The following is a 21,334-nucleotide window of genomic DNA, read 5'->3' as shown; positions in this document are numbered from 1 at the left end:
GACTCCTCCGTAGCCAGCTTCTTCTCTCGTCTCCCTCCCACTGTGAGTCTCTCAGTCTGCGCGCTCCGTCCCAAATCTCCCCCCCCCCCCTTCTCTACTCCCAATGACTCCGCCCAGTGCCCCCCATAAAGCTGCCCCCCTCGCTCTGTCAATCCCCTCCTCATCTCAGCTGTGACGACAATCGCATCCCGGAGTGTCGACGTGTACCGAGTAACACGGTAGAATATGTATCAACAATGTCTGAGAAAGATTCTAAATCGTTTGGCAACAAAGGCGTAAGCCAGAGATGACTGATTTTAATTTATTCAACAAACGCAGCATAATAATGAAAGGCAAAACACTATACATTGCTCACAATGTGAACATGAATACGGAACACGTCGATCTGCCTCCGTAATAAAGTACAGACCGAAAACGACTCGCCACCATCATCATAACCGCTCGCTCGCAACAATTTCCCATAACCACACAATTGGCTTTCTACAGAGCAGCACAACAAAAGCCCGCTACGTTTTCAGCACTGAATATATTGCACTCGACATGTTAATGCTTCTGTTTGTTCTGCAGGTCTCCTTTGTAAACGAGATTGTGTTTCAGTGGCATGCTCACCTGGGTTCGAAACACCTAGAAAACTCAACACATACGTAAATAACACCGTGGGCTTAAATATGTTCAACGAAGCAGGGCCATTGGCCGTAACATCGCCAATGATATTTATTTTTCCTTTAAGGTCAGGGTGTTATTGACTAATGTGCCAAGGTTTTTCGTTGTTGTCTTTTGCGCACCACTGCCTAAGCAGTAGCATCACGTAATAATTGAGTTCAAATTAATGTTTAACGATTTTTACGTGAGCCAATGTATCTTTTGTCTCGGACTGTATCTACACCACTGCAAGACTTGTCAGAAATCGGCCAAGTGACATCACCATTGTTTTTTTTTTGGAAACGTAGTAACGAGTGCATCGCTTGATTATAAAGGAATCCGACACTCGCAGTGCAGTTGTTGAATCGTGTGTGCATGACATGCTCTGAGCTATTTATGCTCTGGACTATTTATATGGTTATTTTACATTTAGACTAAAGGAGCAGAAAAAACTGTACAAACAAGTTAGAGAAATTGAAAAACGCAAATGAAAAAAGTAAAAACATGAAAAAGAAATTACTTGTAAATGTAATCATTACCCCGATTCGTGACATGTGCATCAAACCGATTCGTGACGTGTGCGTCGAACCACTAAGCGAGGGGCGAATCCGCGTTGCATGCCTATCTTGTACAAACACGGAATTCCACAGGCTCCAAGTCCAGGTGCTATGACCTGGAGCAGCTTCTAGGATTGGTGATGAAGCAGAGATGGGGCTGGCGCGGCCCCCATACCCTCGACCCCACCCGACCCCGGCGAGGGGGGTCGCCGGGGGCGTGCGGTCAAGATTTACGATGCGGCCACCTGCATGAGCGGCTCTTCCAGGTACTCCACTAGGGCCTGGGCCTGTCAGGGAGTGGGGACAGAGGAACGCATCGAGGGGTCAGGGTCCCGTGCACACGGACGCACCAGCAGTTAAAAGTGTCTGCTCATCGCCGTTGATAGCCCTGAGCCAGTGGCAGAAATTGTTTCCAAAATGGATCAAAGCAATTTAAGCGACCTCAAAAGCCATCCTGTGACATCTCTTTCCGGAGGTTGTTGTCTAACATGGGGTAATGTTATACTGCCTTCTGCGTGAATTTCAAAGGGTCATTATTTCATCTTGCGACATGATACCCGTCAATAAATGTAACTTGAAATGTTTCTAGAAAAAACGAGACAAGCGACGCCCCGAATCTCCGGGCAAACGAGTGCACAACCATGGCGGGCAGCACCTTGGCTTTGAGGATTCCGAAGCCGACCGTCTCCTTGGCGTAGATGCACAGCAGCAGATTTGCCACCCTCGCGATGGCCACCTTCCCCTCCTGTCACAACAAGACACCCGCAAATCACTCGTTCATTAATAACTAGCCAACCAGACTGTAGAGCTAACAAACTAATCAAAACCATAGCCTTACCACGGACTACTCCCGATACTAACAGGATAACGAGACTATCGCTACGTCCGATTCTAAAGAAATACTTGTTAACCGGAACATAGCCCTAACAATTAAGACAACCAGACTCAAGTCCTATTGAAGCAGCCAACCAGACCCTATCCCCTATGTCTGATCCTAACACACCGGACGAACCTGACACCAGCACTATCCCTCCCAATAATAAACCTCTCCCCACCTCTGGCCCTTTGCCTGACACCTCCCCCCGTCCACTCCTCCTCGTCCCAGTCGTGGTGTTGCGAGCCCCGCGCTGTGCTGCTCACCATGCAGTCCATGAGGATGTACTTGAGCTTGTCCTCGTTGAAGACCTGTCGCCCGTTCTTCTCGTACGCCGCCCAGATGTTGCTGGCGATGGCGGCGGTGACCCGCGCGTCCGTGTCCCCGTATCCCGAGTAGGCGAGCAGGGAGCCCTCGTTATTGAGAAGCCTGGGACAGGGGTGGAGGTGACACGGGATACAGCGGCACGCGTGGATGGTACACAGCAAATATTGCGCGTATCATTACAAATAATAATCGTCATAGTCGTGCTGGATGTACGTATCGCATTGTCACAGAAAGGCCGACTGTGGTGAGCCTGGAGAGAACGATGTCTATGGCATGGGAGGCCAACCTCCACAAGACCAGGAGCCGTGAGTTCTGCACGGAGCCGAGTGTACACACAGTATATATGTCTGTGTAGATATATTGAGAGTTGTCGGCACAGCACGGGCGACATTCATTATTCTTTGATGGTGGTAACGTGCTACGTTATGCCACATCGATAGAGCCGCGCGCGGCTCGGGAGACGCCGGGAGGCCACGGCTGGAATCTACGGGAACCGAACGAGGGAATAGACTTTCGTAAGGAGCGGACAAGAGGGGGAAACAACAACAACGCTGTCGGGGCAACCGGGAGCAGGCCAGAGCCTGTAGGGAACTAGAGGCGCGGTGTGCAAGGGCCTGGAGGGAACGTTCGTTCGGGGCAAGAGCTGAGAGTAACACTCGGTCTGGGAACAAGAAGAGACTGGCACGGAGACGCAGTGGGGAACAGTCGGTGGGGGGGGGGACAGACTGTAGTGAGAAGACTGCCGGGAACACAACTTGAGGAGACGAGGGGGTCCAGCGGAGAGGGGACATTCTCGAGGGAAGGGGCTGGAGGGGCAACCTCAATGGAGCCACGGGGTGGGAACATCGCGCGCCTCGATACTCACAGCGTGCTCTGCACTCCCGACGTGTTCGCCTGGCTCAGCACTTGCGTGAGGGCTTTGGGCTTCAGCATCGTTGAAGGAGGCGCAACAACAACAATCACGAGGACCACAACAAGCAAGAGAGAGAAGAGCAGAAGCAGCAACAACAACAACTTCGCAGCAGCAACAACAGCGGTGGCGGCGCTTCTGAGTGTCGCCACTTCCGGGTCACGTGATCCTCGTGACGTCACGGGGGGGTCGTGAAGCTCAGAAGGCGGGAAAAGCGAAACTCGAGTGGAGGCCGAGGAGTCACAACAACAACAACAACTACCACCACAACAGCAACAACAACCACAAGCAGATAAAATATTACAATATTGACTACAGCAACAACATTGACCCGGGCGGGGTGGGGGACAGCAGATTTAACGACAGCGGGCAGCTGAGGGAGCTGCAACGTGACCGACAACCACCACCCACCACAGCAACTCCACCAACAAGCGGAGCGGCGGCTCTGACTGGGCAACAACGCGGGTAAGTGACTGCGGAGTTGACAGCAGCAACTCTTGAGAGCAACAACAACAGCCTCATCGCGGAGCCGTGCCAGCCGCCTCAACGACACAGCGGGTTTACCGATGAAGACAGCTCGAACAGCAGCTGCTGAATGGTTGTTCACCAGCACTATTCACGACAGCTGTGCTGTACCCTCAGACATTGCTCCTTGTCAGCTGCTGCCCCTCATCTGTTGTCCGTAACCGCTTGTCCCTCAACCCTTGTCCATTGCTACTTGTCCGTCAGCTCTTGTCCGCCAGGGGTCATGGACAAGAGGATGCTGCTGATGTTGGAGCAGGGAGACTCTGCCTCCCTGCAGAAGGAGCTGGAGGCGCTGCCCAATGGAGAGGTGTGTCCCTGTCTCTTTCTCCTTGGTATCGACAGAGTAAATACGATTGCATACGTAATCTAATGAGAGAAAAAAAGCTACTTTTATACAGTTACATGCTAGTTTCCCACATTAACATCACGCTAATCTCTCACTTTAACATAGCCACTTCCGTTCCCTCTAATTTCTCACATTAACATCATGCTAATCTCTCACATTAACATAGCCACTTCCGTGCCCTCTAATTTCTCACATTAACATCATGCTAATCTCTCACATTAACATAGCCACTTCCGTGCCCTCTAATTTCTCACATTAACATCATGCTAATCTCTCACATTAACATAGCCACTTCCGTGCCCTCTAATTTCTCACAGTAACATCATGCTAATCTCTCACATTAACATAGCCACTTCCGTGCCCTCTAATGTCTCACATTAACATCATGCTAATCTCTCACATTAACATAGCCACTTCCGTGCCCTCTAATTTCTCACATTAACATCATGCTAATCCCTCACATTAACATAGCCACTTCCGTTCCCTCTAATTTCCCACAGTAACATCATGCTAATCTCTCACATTAACATAGCCACTTCCGTGCCCTCTAATTTCTCACATTAACATCATGCTAATCTCTCACATTAACATAGCCACTTCCTTGCCCTCTAATTTCTCACATTAACATCATGCTAATCTCTCGCATTAACATAGCCACTTCCGTGCCCTCTAATCTCTCACATTAACATCATGCTAATCTCTCACATTAACATAGCCACTTCCGTGCCCTCTAATTTCTCATATTAACATCATGCTAATCTCTCGCATTAACATAGCCACTTCCGTGCCCTCTAATTTCTCACATTAACATCATGCTAATCTCTCACATTAACATAGCCACTTCCGTGCCCTCTAATGTCTCACATTAACATCATGCTAATCTCTCGCATTAACATAGCCACTTCCTTGCCCTCTAATTTCTCACATTAACATCATGCTAATCCCTCACATTAACATAGCCACTTCCGTGCCCTCTAATGTCTCACAGTAACATCATGCTAATCTCTCGCATTAACATAGCCACTTCCGTGCCCTCTAATTTCTCACATTAACATCATGCTAATCTCTCACATTAACATAGCCACTTCCTTGCCCTCTAATTTCTCACATTAACATCATGCTAATCCCTCACATTAACATAGCCACTTCCGTGCCCTCTAATGTCTCACAGTAACATCATGCTAATCTCTCGCATTAACATAGCCACTTCCGTGCCCTCTAATTTCTCACATTAACATCATGCTAATCTCTCACATTAACATAGCCACTTCCTTGCCCTCTAATTTCTCACATTAACATCATGCTAATCCCTCACATTAACATAGCCACTTCCGTGCCCTCTAATTTCTCACATTAACATCATGCTAATCTCTCACATTAACATAGCCACTTCCGTGCACTCTAATTTCTCACATTAACATCATGCTAATCTCTCGCTTTAACATAGCCACTTCCGTGCACTCTAATTTATTACATTAACATCATGCTAATCTCTCGCATTAACATAGCCACTTCCGTGCCCTCTAATTTCTCACATTAACATCATGCTAATATCTCGCATTAACATAGCCACTTCCGTGCCCTCGTCCAGGAAGCCGCTCTCCGTTCTTACAGTCACATGCTAATTTCTCACATTAACATCACTAGCCCCGGCCACTTCTTTATGACCCTTGGGCTACACCCATTTCAAACCTTTTAAAACAGTCGGCCTCAGCAGCAGGACGGACGCTTGTGTTGCGCCTGAAACGTCGTGATTTATTCTATTTTATACCTCCGTGACTTTACCGAAAGAACCACAGAGAGAGAAAAAAATACGTAATATGACTTGCAGATATGTATCGGAGACTCCCAAAGCAGCTGGGCTGTGAGGTGACCAGGAGATGGCAGTGCAATAAGTTAACCCACAAAGTATACGTTTAAAAAAAGAATTAACCAAACATCTCCTGAGGCTCCGCTAAGCTTCTTTGGATACGTAAATATTACTGTTGTTGTTATGTCTGGAATAATATGACGTGAACAACTCTTCCCCGGACTCCCTGCAGCTGGAGGAACTAATCAAGCGGCATGCAGTCAGGGGCGAAGGTGACCTCAACGCCCTGCTCAGGGCCATTTTCCTCGGTGAGAGTCAAAGCCTCCTCTCCAACTCCTCGATATCAGATGAATGGACGTCATTTACTCGGCCAAGTTCGCCATGATCGCAAACACCTTCGTTTTTTCTATGGCTGCAAGCCACGCCAGCATAGAAACAGTGACTGGAGTGAGGGGGTTCTTCCCGACGTTGTGTTATGATCTGCCCTTCCAGCTTGAGATGTCTTTTTTTTAAAGAGGTAATTCTGTCATGGTGCTCCACAATTACCCACTGAATTCCAGCGATAATTGACCGTGCTGAAATTCACACCTTGACAAAATGCTTTGACATGTTGCCCCATTGTTGGTGATGAAGACAACGGCACGCTTATGGTGACAATTCGGACTTAATGGAAACATTTGCCATGCTGTACAAACTACACAGGACAGGCAGTACAAACGAGATAGACAATACCTTAAAGTAACTTGTCAGAGACTACAGTACACAAGACAAAGTACAAGTCAGTAAAACTGAGACAGTGCAAGCAAGATGAAGAACAATCTATATTTGAATCAAATCGTGAACCCTGATTGTGCTGATTGACAGGTGGTGACCAGAACCAGACGGGCAGTCATGGAACTCTATTAGAATGGTAGTCGCTGAAACCGCAGGTGTCATTGTTATGGTTGTCACAGCCTTGACCAGGAGTCCCCTCTAAATCACGAGGCATTCTCTCTACCCAGGCTCCCCGTGCCACAGCGGTGATGGGGTTGAGCGTCGGCTGAAGACGTACACGTGCTGCGCAAAGCTGGCCGAGTCTGGGGACATGGAGAACTATGTGGCGGTCAACATGATGGGGCTGCTCATGATGGAGGTGAGAGCGGCACTGTGGTGACAGATGTAGTGCGACCCCTGGCCCAAAAAATACAGTTGCAGCCAATCAAAAATGGTTTTGTGAGATATGGGACAATGCGATGGAAGTGTGGGTCTTGAAGAGCCTGGAATAAGCCATGCGAGGAGGAAAAGGTGGCTGGGGAGGATTAAAATTGTATTTGGGGTGAGCAGTACGGAGTGACTGCTGTAGTGGTGGCTACCCACCCCCTCGTGGGCCGTTCCGACCTTCATCGGTGCTGCTCGCTAACAGTACTTGCCCCAATAGTCTGTTAAAGGCTATACAGGGGATCTTTGTCTTTCAGTAATATATATGCACGTTGTGTATGACAGACGGATTACTTGCCTGGAAGTTGCCTGGCCAAGTTGGCCTCCATGTACGTGGACTCGATTAAGAGCGGCCGCGTGATGAACGGCAGATCCCTTGATCTGCTTCCCAACATCCTAAGCTCTCTGGGCTCCAGGGAGAAAATCACTTACGGTGAAGGTGAGTGAGGGACCCAGCCTTCACTTCCCTGAAAATGTCATGGAGATGAAACCAATAGTGCTGTACTTCTTAAGTTAAAGTTCTAACAAACAATAACAGTAGCATACGGATGAATGTAAACTTACCAATTGACAACTTAGCAGAACCCTCCTCAGAAATATTGTTGAGACTCAGCGAGGCTTTTCTGGGTAAATCAGCATAATAATCAAATATTTATTTCATGATTACATTTCTGCCTTTTCTTGTGTTGTGCAGGACAGCTTAGTGGCATGGAATACAAAAAACAGATCATCAACACATTGTGTTCCAGCAGGTATGCCAGATATAATTTCCATTTACACATCATCATGGTCATTAAATTTATCATCATCATCTGACTAATTCATCATATCCATTCAAGCAAGCATGGCCATCACAATCACCAACACCACCACCTCCATCACCAGCACCATTATTTAATGACACACAACCATTAGTGTGAGACATGGCTTCAATGATATGCAATTTGTTTTCATTTGTGAATCCTGAGTTGATTCTTATCTACGCATTTATGCTCTGCAGGTGGGACTCTCAGTGTGTGATCCATCTGACTTCTATGTTCAGGTAATACTGGGTTACTTCAGATAATCTCAGTGTTGCATTCAAACATGACCCTCACTTTGCAATAAAATAACACATCTTTACTCTAAGGAATCTACTTAGGTATGTGATGGGAGTGCTGCTATTATAACGTTGTGATCATATTACTCAAACAATAGATAAACACAAAATGTATCTATATATCTGGTTCTCATAAAAATGTAATATTCCTTTCAAAACCGATCAGCTCCATGACCTTCTGGGAGTGCATCATTTCAGCAGCATTAATTCAATACAAGCAAACTCTGGATCGATTTTGACATGTATTTCATCAGCAGAATCGGTCTTGATTTAATCATTGCTGGTGAACTGCCAGATGTTATAGGCAAGGACCTTCTTTTTAAAATATGGGTCCATATTGTATAAACAGTGTCATACGGACAGTGCAGCCCTTCCCTGTGGGATGTATCAATTTCTTCGGGAAAAGCGATTGTGGGAATCTTGTGACGTGCAGGGACGTGCCGCTGAGTCAGGAGGAGCTGCAGTTTGTCATGGAGAAGGTATTGCGGCTGCTGCCCAGTCTGGAGCTGCAGGAGCTGCCTCCCCTCGTTTACCAGCTGCTCCTCCTTGCTCCCAAGGCAATTATCCCGCACTCGTTAACGCATCATGAGTGGTGTCGCGAAGGCACGAAGTAACAGCGCCCGTAATAATAATCTACAGCCCTTTGTCAATCAACTACTGGATGAGGGCCTCCCCATCTCGTGTCGGTTTTGTGGTCTGTCTGATTTTACTCAACCACAGTGGTCAGTGGAGGATGGCGAAGAGGGTCAGGGGGTGATATCACTCGCCATTGTTGTTGGCCATGGCCGGGTATCGAACTCGGGCCACCTGGTTCATAGCACAGCCAGGGCACGGTATTAGCTACAACAGTGTCACACGTTTGCACAAATGTACACCCACTCTATGAAACAGTAGCCGGACAATCACATTAGGTAGACTGTCAATAATGTAACACATAGGCTGTCAGACCGCATTGTTGCTGACGCGTTGAATGAGGCGTGTGGAATGTGGTAACGAAGTTAATGTGTCTGTTCTCATTGTGTCCAGAGCCATAAGAAGCTGGCGCTGGAGGGGATTGTTTCATTCTTCAAGGAGCAGGACCTGTTGCACAGTAACCAAAAGAGCACTGAGGAGTAAGAGGAACATTGTAATTGTGTTTAAAAAATTATGTCTCAATATCCACAATGATAATATAAATTATTTGGTTTTCTTGGATTAGGTGTTCATAGTATTATTATTATTGATCTGATCTGAAAATAAAGGTTCTGTAAATAGATGGTTCTCTACCATAAGAATAAATGTGAAATTTCAATCACTGGCTCAGAATGGCCAAGAGTTTTTTGTTTCACCAAGTGAGAACTCAAAGAGACCAGGATAGTCTCATGTGCAGGAGTGATCTGGGTCTCCAAAATGACAAGCAATAATATAGAAAAGACGACAGCGCATTATTCGTTTAAGGAAAGAGACACTGCATTCTTGTTAGACTCGAGACATTATTACTTGACATTGGTAGAATTACTGGGCGAAGGGGCATGTGGTATTCTATATGTGATGTGTTAAAAAAATTAAATTAAAATCATGAATCATGTGGATCCTCACCTGTGGTCTCTAAAGCTCTTCTCTCTTCTCCTGGCTGACATTGTTCATCTCTTATTACTGAACTCTTCCCCTGGTTGAAACAAAAGAAATTGGTTCTCTCTATGACAGTGCCACGGAGCTGGAGGTAGCTGCCATGTCGACGGTTCCATTGCGTCACGTGGAGGGGACCATCATCCTCCACATCGTCTTTGCTGTCAAGCTGGACCAGGACCTGGGCAGAGAGTTCATCAAGACCCTCAAGGTATCACCACAGTGTGGTCTGGTATGGCTTGGCATGGTTTGTCATGGTGTGGTAGCATCGACATCTTCAGCTGTGGTGATATCAAGATCGTCAGAATTAGTTTCCACAAGTGTGAGAGAAATCTGGTATTGCATAGTGTTTTCCTTTATCGGCTAAGAGGCCAACTAAAGATAACAATGGTTGTCCCATATGGAGACTGGCCCACATAAATGAGAATGTCAATTCCACCACTGGCTACTGCTGGAGATGAGCACAGTTGTTTGGGTAGGGAGGAGGTTTGATTTTTACTTTGAGAAGCAATACGAGAAATCTTGAAAAAATATATAGGCCGCAATTACAAAGCAGGTGAAGATGTTAAAAAGGTGTATATCGCAACATATATAATTGATATGCTGTGATAATTGTTATAAAGTAAATTAATAATATCTTAAAAGTTTGCTACCATGATATATGATGTATTTATGATTGTTTTCACGATTCATGGTAATGCTTTCGTATGAATAGAAACACATTATTACACGTATGATTATACAGTGAGGGAAAAAAGTATTTGATCCCCTGCTGATTTTGTACGTTTGCTTACTGACAAAGAAATGATCAGTCTATAATTTTAATGTAAAGTTTATTTGAACAGTGAGAGACAGAATAACAACAAAATCCAGAAAAAACGCATGTCAAAAATGTTATAAATTGATTTGCATTTTAATGAGGGAAATAAGTATTTGACCCCCTCTCAATCAGAAAGATTTCTGGCTCCCAGGTGTCTTTTATACAGGTAACGAGCTGAGATTAGGAGCACACTCTTAAAGGGAGTGATCCTAATCTCAGCTTGTTACCTGTATAAAAGACACCTGTCCACAGAAGCAATCAATCAATCAGATTCCAAACTCTCCACCATGGCCAAGACCAAAGAGCTCTCCAAGGATGTCAGGGACAAAATTGTAGACCTACACAAGGCTGGAATGGGCTACAAGACCATTGCCAAGCAGCTTGGTGAGAAGGTGACAACAGTTGGTGCGATTATTCGCAAATGGAAGAAACACAAAAGAACTGTCAATCTCCCTCGGCCTGGGGCTCCATGCAAGATCTCACCTCGTGGAGTTGCAATGTTAATGAGAACGGTGAGGAATCAGCCCAGAACTACACGGGAGGATCTTGTCAGTGATCTCAAGGCAGCTGGGACCATAGTCACCAAGATAACAATTGGTAACACACTACGCCGTGAAGGACTGAAATCTTGCAGCGTCCGCAAGGTCCCCCTGCTCAAGAAAGCACATATGCATGCCCGTCTGAAGTTTGCCAATGAACATCTGAATGATTCGGAGGACAACTGGGTGAAAGTGTTGTGGTCAGATGAGACCAAAATGGAGCTCTTTGGCATCAACTCAACTCGCCGTGTTTGGAGGAGGAGGAATGCTGCCTATGACCCCAAGAACACCATCCCCACCGTCAAACATGGAGGTGGAAACATGCTTTGGGGGTGTTTTTCTGCGAAGGGGACAGGACAATTTCACAACATCAAAGGGACGATGGACGGGGCGATGTACCTTCAAATTTTGGGTGAGAACCTCCTTCCCTCAGCCAGGGCATTGAAAATGGGTCGTGGATGGGTATTCCAGCATGACAATGACCCAAAACACACGGCCAAGGCAACAAAGGAGTGGCTCAAGAAGAAGCACATTAAGGTCCTGGAGTGGCCTAGCCAGTCTCCAGACCTTAATCCCATAGAAAATCTGTGGAGGGAGCTGAAGGTTCGAGTTGCCAAACGTCAGCCTCGAAACCTTAATGACTTGGAGATCTGCAAAGAGGAGTGGGACAAAATCCCTCCTGAGATGTGTGCAAACCTGGTGGCCAACTACAAGAAACGTCTGACCTCTGTGACTGCCAACAAGGGTTTTGCCACCAAGTACTAAGTCATGTTTTGCAGAGGGGTCAAATACTTATTTCCCTCATTAAAATGCAAATCAATTTATAACATTATTAACATGCGTTTTTCTGGATTTTTTTGTTGTCATTCTGTCTCTCACTGTTAAAATAAACCTACCATTAAAATTATAGACTGATCATTTCTTTGTCAGTGGGCAAACGTACAAAATCAGCAGGGGATCAAATACTTTTTTCCCTCACTGTATGTATATGTCAAAAGTGTAAAAAATTACTTAGTACAATGCATTCTTAAATTCACCACGAGGTGCTCTGCGTGATCTGCTTTTCAAACAAATTGACATAGAAGTATTGCCTGCTTGCCAGGTCGGACAGCTGGGCGATGTGGGCCGAGTGCTGTGTCCGTTCAACGTCGCACTCACACTCTCGCTGGCGAGGATTCACCGATTGGAGGAACAGGTGGTCTGCACATCTTCTCTAGCCGACCAACACAGCCCCATACGATCACTTGCTACTCGTCACATGCACACACGCTGTGTTCCTTCCAATTCGCCATGGTAAACATTTCCGCATTTAAAATATTTTCCCATTAATGTACACATTAAGCTGCTTTACATTCCGCTCACCTGAACTGTGGTCGGGTCATGACGACTGGAATAAAGGTTTGTTTGCTCTGCCATTTTCTTTGAAGGTAATTATTACAAATGCATCATATAACATGCACGGTTGCATTGCTGTTGCTGCTGGTGCGAGCCAGGTGTTTGAGATGATGAAGGTGGCTATCTTGAAGAGCTTCAGGGACCAGCAGATGCAGCAGAGCTCGGCGCTCATCAAGGACCTGGTGTCGTCGCAGGTGTGGTGCGTGTCCGACGTCATCCTCGAGACCATCCAAAACAGGTGCAGCCCGGCAACGCCGCCACGCGAGGTGTCGTAACGCGTGGTCAGAGCGCCAGATTATCCACCAGTTCTTATCCAACTTCAGGGTTATTGAATCGAGTTGCACGCACGCTACTGAAACTGTTTGCATTGAGCTGAGGGTTTTATATTCCACAGCCGCACGATAGTTTGTGCGAGGACATTTCTTTATCCTGGAAAGCCTTGCTGAGCCTCAAGACTCTTTTTCAGAAAACTTTTCGTTTCTCCAGGCATTCTTCTCTCACGGTCCTGCAATGTAACAGAACATCTATGGCCTGTAAACGGGGTAATGGCATCACTCCATGTCCATAGTGACGGCCTCTTTTGCACATTCTCTCCCTTTAGCTGCCAATCCTTTGTTAGTCTCGACCACCGGCTTTCCTATATTTTCTTATGCTCCTATTACAGGCCTCAAATTTGTGAATGTGAGAATAGATTTCTTACAATCTATGGAAATAACGTGCAAGTGTTACCTTTACGCAAAAGAACAAATTAAACAATGCAGAAGATAGAACAGACGTTATGAGAAAACCACTATGAAAGAGACCCAAACAATCAATTATTCAATCCAAACATAACCCCTGAATTGCTTCCGTTTTGTTTAATTGCGATGGGTGGGTTGTTACATGGCCGGTGAATAACAAACCTTGATGTGCTGAGCATCGTGACCGTGTGTGTCTGCTCGTCTCGATGCTGCCAGCGGCTGGGACCACATATCGCAGGGCTTGGTGCAGCTCGGCTTCACGCTCATGGACTCATTTGGGCCCAAGGCGGGACCCGGCGGCAAGGTGGCGGAGACGGGCGCCGGCGTGTCTCGGACGCCGGCGCAGCAAGCCTGCAGCCTGGGGGCACGCGTCCTCCTCGAGACGTTCAAGGTGCTGCGGGGATGCCGGCGGAGATGCCAGCGATGGCAACCGACATGTTGCTGCTGTTGTAGATGCCGCTGCTATCGTAGTTGCTGCTGTTATCAGTGCTGCTGATGATGATTTAGCTACTGTTGCTGCTTTTACCATTGTTAGTGCTGGTAATATAGTTGTTACTGATGCAGATCCTTCTGTTCTTGTTACTGATGCTTTTTAGATGCTTTGTAACTGTTGCTGTAATATTTGCATGTGATTAATGGTACAGATATATTTTCTTTGTTCCCACCAATGACTTGTCTTTTCCTTCTTTTCTTCATTCTCACCTATACTATATTATAGTTTTCTTTCATCTTTATCATCATCAAATTATAATTCACGTAAAAATCCTCTTTCAGTTCATAAAACCTGGCCAGTCTATACATTCATATTACTCATATTCTCCCATTTGTTGTGCAGCCAGTTGAAATAGGGTTATTTTTAATCTATTTAGCGATCTAGGTTCTATCTTACACAGATTTTATGGTTCAACTTCATGTAGAGTTAACATTTAATGTAATTACAGATTCTAGCTATGTCATGTTGAATGGCAACCAGTGATGTGAAATAACACCACATGATACGGTAGTGATTGTTGACTTCTGTGTTTGTCTTAGGCTCATGACCTCGTGAGACGTGAGATCCTGGAGCAGCTTCTCAACAGAGTCGTTACTAAAGCCACCGTGCCAATCACACACTATTTAGGTAAAACATAAAGCACTTGTGTTTTGCGTTTGTTCTTTTATACGGAACTGGCTTGTGCACTTTTTACAACTGTTTACATAAATTAATGTTTACAGAACATAGTCCTCCACATCTACCCCCTTTGCATATCCTAAAATAATCCCTAGCCTCAAACCCAGCCACAACAAAATACTGACCCTCATGTATTACTAATATTAAACCTAGTCAAAATATAACCCCAACCCAAATTTATACCTTAATCTTAAACCTAGCCACAACAACAGAAACCATAACCAAATCCGAACCATGAACCCAACCCAAATGAAAAGCTAACTTTTATATTTACCTCAGTCTTAAACCTCAAACCTCTGCGTGCCTCTAATCCTATAAATGTTTTTATACTGCTCACCCCGAACCAAACCACGACCTTAATCCTCACCCTTACCCCCCCCACCCTGACCCTAATATAACCATAGTCTTCAACCTCTAACCTTTCCATGTCTCTGACTCTTGTGTGTTTGTCCCTGCCAACATTAACCCTCACCCTAACCCTTCACCCTGATCGTGACTCAGAGCTGCTGTCAGACATGGTGACGTCGGCCCCGCTCAACCTGCTGGAGTGTCTGCCCAAGGTGCAGGAGGCGTTTGATTATTTGTCAGTCCTGCCGTCTCCCGTCACGAAGGGCCTGCTGCAGGCCATACTGGTGAGTGCTCTTCACCTGCCTTTCTCTCTCTCTTACGTATGCATCGTCTTTGCTTTACACAGTGGGCGTGATTCACGTGGTGGCGAATCTTGCCTTTTTTCTTCTATTTTTTGGCAAAAACAGAAAAACACCATTGTCTCCATTGCCCAAAATGGGTTAAGTCAGCAAGGCGTGAGGCGTTTTATGTGCTCAGTCAATCATTTCAGTCTTGTCCCTCGTGTTTTATTTACCGCGTCGGTTCTCATTGCAGATAAGCTGTTTTGCATAATATAGGTAAAAATTACTTCACACTTATCTTCACTGATGGCGTTGATACTTGGGTGGAAATTACCACATTATGGTGGAGGCCAGACTGTTCATACTTTTATGCCAACTGGCTGTTACAGCAGAGTCCATAATCATGTTGGAACTTAAACAATCACACAAACAAATACATTATTTTCGACCGAAAAATCTGGCTACAAAATCTTTGACCAACTTAGAATAATAACTTTATGTGGCCACAGTAATTTATTTTTCATGTACAGTAATGTTTACAATACCACCGATATGTTTTAAGTGTATTACTTAATACAACCATATATCTGCACACTGAAGTCAGACTTTTCATCATCGTGACAATTTTTGTAAGCTATATATGGGGTGATCCATTTATAGATACCCCATTGATTTCTAATGACCCACTTGCTCTCTTACCAACGGCTGATTGAATGCGGCGAAAAAAACGACCCATATCTTACAGAGGCAAGTTTTCAGAGATGTAACACGTCTATTGAGATTGGTGGGACACACATAGAGGCTTTGAATTAAGCTGTTATAGTCTCTGTAACGTCTCCATTTTATAGTAGTGGAGTATCTATAAATGGATCGACCTGTACACTATTTTAAGACGCGCTGTAACGGTTTGCATCGTTCTTTGCTGCTGATTCCCTCTGTAGCCCCTTCTCAGGGTGCGCATCAACCTCAAGGACTCGCTGATCCTCGCACTGCGCAAGGGTATGTTCTCCAGGTAACCACACACGTGCTCTTATAATTTCATGCTAATGTTGTGAAATAATAATAAAGGTGTTTTAAACATTTAAAATTATCCTTTGTTTAATGAATGATGATGGGTTAACATAAGTTTGTGATCTCTATTATCTTGTTAAAAATCGAACAATATTTGGCGCCCCTTGTCAATCCACTCCTGGATGAAGGCCTCCCCACTCCCTGTCGGTCAAGGGGCTCATCAGTACATGTTGGTAAAAAGGGTGTCTAGGACCGGTTCAGATACCACTCGCCACTGATGTTAGCCGTGGCCTAGAATTTAACTCAAATCATCGGGTTTATAGTGCCGTTCGCTTATTACTGTCCCAGCACTCTCCCCTGATTTGATTTTATCTGACACAAAATTGGCATGTAATTTGTTCATATCAGGTAATGTATTTTCACTTCACCACTAAGACTTTTATATTCTGCTCCTGGTCTCTCTTGTGGCATACATGCTGCCTCGATAGGCTCTTACCCACTTTCGGTAAGGCTTTTTATCTCTTTATTTGCCCGGCATAATTAAATCATTTGAATTTTTAGCCAGCTGGAAGCCAGAAAATCATCTGTTATCGGATATCTCCTGCTGCTCAAGAACTTCAAAGTGCTGGGCAGCCTAGCATCAAGCCAAACATTGAGCAGTCAGGGTTTTTCCGCTAGCCAGGTGAGTAGTGCGCGGGATATTTGGTTTGCTTATTCGTTAATGAAGATATTTCTTTGTCATTTAATCACACCATTATAATGCGCTGGAGTAACATAACCGCATTGACATTTTAAGCAGTCTCTAGTGGCGTAATGATGTACTCCAATATAATTTTAATGTATTTTATCTCATGATTGAAGCTTCAAGTTCGTTATAAACATTCGGGGACAGGTAGTTCAAATGTTTAGCTACAAAATAAGAGCTGTCTAATGTGTTTTTTGGATTGTTCTACATGTTTGAGGTGATATCCTTCTTTTCTCTCCATATGCTGCAAGGTTCTTCACAAACTGAATTAAGCAACTCACTTCCTTCGGTTATGATTAAAGTGTGCCACTCAATTTAGTTCCTGCTGTGCTTAATTTGTTTTGCATGCTTTTTCCGTTTTGGTGACTTGCAAATGACACTCATCCTGGTCTCTCGCGTTCTAAACAAAATAAACTTGACTAGAACCGCACAAACTTTCACAGTGGCAAGATAAGATTGCTTGTTGTTGTGGGTTACGTCTTGCCTTTAGCGGCAACATTTTTCAGTGCTCACTCGTGCGCCCGCTCGCGCCCCTGCAGGTGAAAGTGGAGGTGCACGCACGCCTCAACCCTGCCGCCAACGAGGCCCTGTGCCTGGAGATCCTGGGCAGCCTGCGCCGCTGCCTGATCCAGCAGGCCGATGTGCGCCTGCTGTTCTATGAAGTACGCGTGTGTGCGAGCGCCCTGCTGATTCTGCATGTGGCATCCTGCTTGTTAAACAAACATTCTGCCTGTGGCATCCTGCTTGTTAAACAAAGTACTTGGTGATGCTGCTGCTGTTGGCAGCAACAGTATCATCAAGTACTTTGGCGGGTGCACAACAGTATTCAATTGGTTTAACACGTAGGCTTTCGCGACCAATATTATTCATAATAAAGGTTTTTGGGTTAGATCGCGTTATTTATAAATGTGTCGTAACCCTCCACCACCCGACACGGCCAAACAGTTAAAAATATGTCGCATTTACAAAAGACAAATAATTCACTACTTTAGCCCACACGTGTGTTGAAGAGTGAATCAACGTCATTTAAAATTTTGAGTACGACGTTTCCCTTGTAATTACATCCAGCATCATCGGGCAATTCGCCAGAATGGTGAGGCCCTCCACTTGCTTCCGGTCTTAAATCGAGCAGCACGATGATGTCATCTTTTAACTCAATCTGGTGCAGTGAGAGGCGGGGAGGGTATTGTAATTATATAATATATTGGTAATCGTTCAATTGTTATTCATTGGCAAATTGCCCGATGATACTGGATGTAATTACCAGCGAAACGTCGTACTCAAAATTTTAAATGATGTTGATTCACTCTTCAACACACCGGTGGGCTAAAATAGTGAATTATTTGTCTTTAGTAACCGCGACACATTTTTGACTGTTTGGCTGTGTCGGGTGGTGGAGGGTTACGACACATTTATAAATAACACGATCTAACTTAAAAACCTTTATTATGAGTATTAAATTAATATTATTTGGGTCTAAATCTTGACAAAGCCATTTGGCTTTACCGAAAGACCCAAAGAATATGAATTCCTGCAGTTACGAAAGCTTTGTCAAGATTTAGAATTCAATTTAGAAAAAATAGTTGCCTACGAGTAGTTATTGAGTAACAGCCAAACCCGTTCATAATAAAAAAATGTATTACTACATAAACTAATTTGTATTGTTTTAAAATGTTGTTGGCACAATGCATTAAGGGTAGAAGAACTGCCGTTGGGATATCAGTAACACGAGACTTAATGATGCGTTACTGGGCCCCGAGTTTCATTGCAATCTGCTCAGAGGAACTGGGGCGCGCCCGTGTGCCACACTACCCGGAGTATTGTGATCATTGTTCTGCTCGCTCAGGTTCATTCAGCCACGCGGTTTTTTTTTGCAGGGTCTCTATGATGTGCTGCGGAGAAACTCGAAGCTGGGGAGCACCATCCTACAGATGTTGCTGGTACAGGTGAGTGTGTGGGGGTGTCGGTATTTGATGGCCTCCGGGAATTTAGATTTTTCTATCAGTCTTTATTACTCCCATAGTAGACCATGCTGGACAGTGGGTTTGTGAAGGTGAGTCAAGTTAAGTTTATTTTGGTTTAACACGTAGGCTTTCGCGACCAATATTATTCATAATAAAGGTTTTTGGGTTAGATCGCGTTTATTTATAAATGTGTCGTAACCCTCCACCACCCGACACGGCCAATCAGCAAAAAAAGTGTCACGTTGACAAAAGACAAATAATTCACTACTTTAGCCCACCGGTGTGTTGAAGAGTGAATCCACATTTACAGTTTGAGTACGACGTTTCGCTGGTAAATACATCCAGCATCATCGGGCAATTCGCCAGAATGGTAAAGCCCTCGCTTGCTCCCGGTTTTATATAGAGCAGCAGGGTGACGTCATCACCTCCGACTCTAATCACTGCACCTGATATGAGTTAAGTGATGACGTCACCCTGCTGCTCTATATAAAACCGGGAGCAAGCAAGGGCTTTACCATTCTGGCGAATTGCCCGATGATGCTGGATGTATTTACCAGCGAAACGTCGTACTCAAACTGTAAATGTGGATTCACTCTTCAACACACCGGTGGGCTAAAGTAGTGAATTATTTGTCTTTTGTCAACGTGACACTTTTTTTGCTGATTGGCCGTGTCGGGTGGTGGAGGGTTACGACACATTTATAAATAAACGCGATCTAACCCAAAAACCTTTATTATGAATAAGTTTATTTTGTTTAATCAGGCAATTCGTATGCCAGTTGGGTGTGATAATTGTTATGTATAGTCGCAATTGAGTGTTTTTCATGAAATTCTTGAACTTGGCAAACGTTAGCGAGGTGCATATATATTGGGAGTATATGCCTATTACGCAAGTTGACAGCAAGAGAGAGGCCTATATTAAGTATCGTAGGTGTAAAGTAATTAACTTCTTGCATTGACTCTGGTTATATGAGATTGGAACGGCAAATTGAGAAAAGGATTCCAAAGGCTGAGCTGTGTGGAAAAAATTGAAATGTTCCTTTCTGGACTCGGCATGGATGAGAGTCGTTGGCCATTATGGCGACAGGGAATTAGAAATCAGATGACGAATCAAAACACTTGGCTACTGAGAGCAATGGCTGTGATGGTAATGGTAGCAGAGAGATGATGAGAGGCTTGTGAGTGAGTATATGTTTGCATCGTCCTTCTGCTCTTCACCTTTTAGCATCCTTTGGCCGATCACCGGTGAGACAGCCATTAAGTGGCTCTCTCTGGTTTATGCTAATAACTTGCAAGGGCAATGTGTACATCGTCAAGCATATTTGGTTTACAATTATCTGGATAATGCAGACTTGATGCCTTGTAAAGGATGTCTATTTGGTGTTTGAACATCTTAACACATCCTGTATTATTGCGTTTTCTTTCTTCATAATCTTGATACTGGAAAAATGGTCCAATAGACACAGTATACATTCATCAATCAGGTGACCCGATTTTCCCTGGTGCGTTGTGCCTCCGGTTTAATGTCATGCGTATGCCCACGTGTGCGTGTATACCGTGTGCGTTGCTGTCGGCGCAGCTGAAGCGGTGCTACGAGGCAGGCGACGTCCTGCCGCCCGTACGTCTGGATGGCTGCATCACGGCACAGGGCGAGCAGGTCTTCCTCCAGGAGCCGCTGGTACTGCCCCCCAGATTCCTGTGCCCCCCCACCCCCCCTCCATCGTCATAATTCCTGCCCACCTGTCCCGTGCCACTCGTTTAATGCCCCACTTTGGCCTCAGATGAGTTAAACCGATTGCCTTTTATAAACTGACAACTTGCCTTTAATTGTCAGTAATTTTGTCTAATTATCAGTTGCAATTTACGGTCGTATTAGTTGTAATCATGAATCTGCTAGCCATAAATAAACAATTATGATGATAGAAGTTTAACACGTAAGCTAACACATAGACTTTCCCGTATGAAAATGTACACGATCTAACCCAAAAAAACCTGTGTTATGGATGATGATAGAAGTTGACTTCCCTATAGGGGCATGTAGATGTTTAGATTTATCAGTATGCGGATCAGAGGGAGCTTATTGCAATATTGGCCAAGTTGTGTCACCACCTATCACCAAATCACCTGGAATGTGGCTGATTTCACCAGACATAGGAAGCTAAGCAGGTTTGAACCTGGAAAGTGCTTGGATGGGTGGCATCCATGCATAAAACAGCTGTTGCTGGCTGCTGCAAGGCTCCCTTGTCAGCAGAGGACACTGCAGAAGAATCCATTGTTGAACCGTACTATTCTCCAACATTTGTCCCTCATCACCAACTCTCACTAACCAGCGTAGTGAACTATGGTTGAGTAACCTTCGTGACTAAGACAGCGTGGGGAGGCCCTCATCTGGCAGTGGATTGACAAAACGGCTGCATGTGTCCACC

General features: G+C 45.0%; 2 protein-coding genes across 2 annotated transcripts in view; one reads left to right on the top strand and one right to left on the bottom strand.

The window, feature by feature from the left end:
* Positions 1–287: 287 nt before the first annotated feature.
* On the bottom strand, positions 288–3,474 carry LAMTOR2 (late endosomal/lysosomal adaptor, MAPK and MTOR activator 2). Its single transcript, XM_032951324.1, has 4 exons — positions 3,266–3,474; positions 2,340–2,502; positions 1,855–1,944; positions 288–1,486 (listed from the first exon to the last, which is right to left on the bottom strand). The coding sequence occupies exons 1-4, from the start codon at positions 3,331–3,333 to the stop codon at positions 1,430–1,432; spliced, it is 378 nt and encodes a 125-aa protein (XP_032807215.1). The 5' UTR covers positions 3,334–3,474; the 3' UTR covers positions 288–1,429.
* Positions 3,475–3,503: 29 nt separating this feature from the next.
* Positions 3,504–21,334, top strand: part of FANCI (FA complementation group I) — a 28,004-nt gene continuing 10,173 nt past the window's right edge. Inside the window, exons 1-20 of the mRNA XM_032951271.2 lie at positions 3,504–3,775; positions 4,040–4,142; positions 6,224–6,299; positions 6,993–7,123; positions 7,474–7,627; positions 7,883–7,940; positions 8,189–8,230; positions 8,721–8,844; positions 9,314–9,399; positions 9,974–10,106; positions 12,357–12,449; positions 12,748–12,887; positions 13,606–13,780; positions 14,422–14,509; positions 15,062–15,192; positions 16,131–16,201; positions 16,762–16,882; positions 17,485–17,607; positions 18,823–18,891; positions 20,488–20,586. Coding sequence (XP_032807162.1) covers positions 4,059–4,142; positions 6,224–6,299; positions 6,993–7,123; positions 7,474–7,627; positions 7,883–7,940; positions 8,189–8,230; positions 8,721–8,844; positions 9,314–9,399; positions 9,974–10,106; positions 12,357–12,449; positions 12,748–12,887; positions 13,606–13,780; positions 14,422–14,509; positions 15,062–15,192; positions 16,131–16,201; positions 16,762–16,882; positions 17,485–17,607; positions 18,823–18,891; positions 20,488–20,586 — 1,998 coding nt within the window. The 5' untranslated portion in view covers positions 3,504–3,775; positions 4,040–4,058. The remainder of the gene's footprint in view (positions 3,776–4,039; positions 4,143–6,223; positions 6,300–6,992; positions 7,124–7,473; positions 7,628–7,882; positions 7,941–8,188; positions 8,231–8,720; positions 8,845–9,313; positions 9,400–9,973; positions 10,107–12,356; positions 12,450–12,747; positions 12,888–13,605; positions 13,781–14,421; positions 14,510–15,061; positions 15,193–16,130; positions 16,202–16,761; positions 16,883–17,484; positions 17,608–18,822; positions 18,892–20,487; positions 20,587–21,334) is intronic.

The sequence above is a fragment of the Petromyzon marinus genome, chromosome 1, assembly GCF_048934315.1.
Source record: "Petromyzon marinus isolate PM22_M1 ecotype Great Lakes invasive population chromosome 1, UKy_Petmar_22M1.pri1.0, whole genome shotgun sequence".
Taxonomy (NCBI): Eukaryota; Metazoa; Chordata; class Hyperoartia; order Petromyzontiformes; family Petromyzontidae; genus Petromyzon; species Petromyzon marinus.
This window is presented reverse-complemented; position numbering and strand designations above follow the sequence as displayed.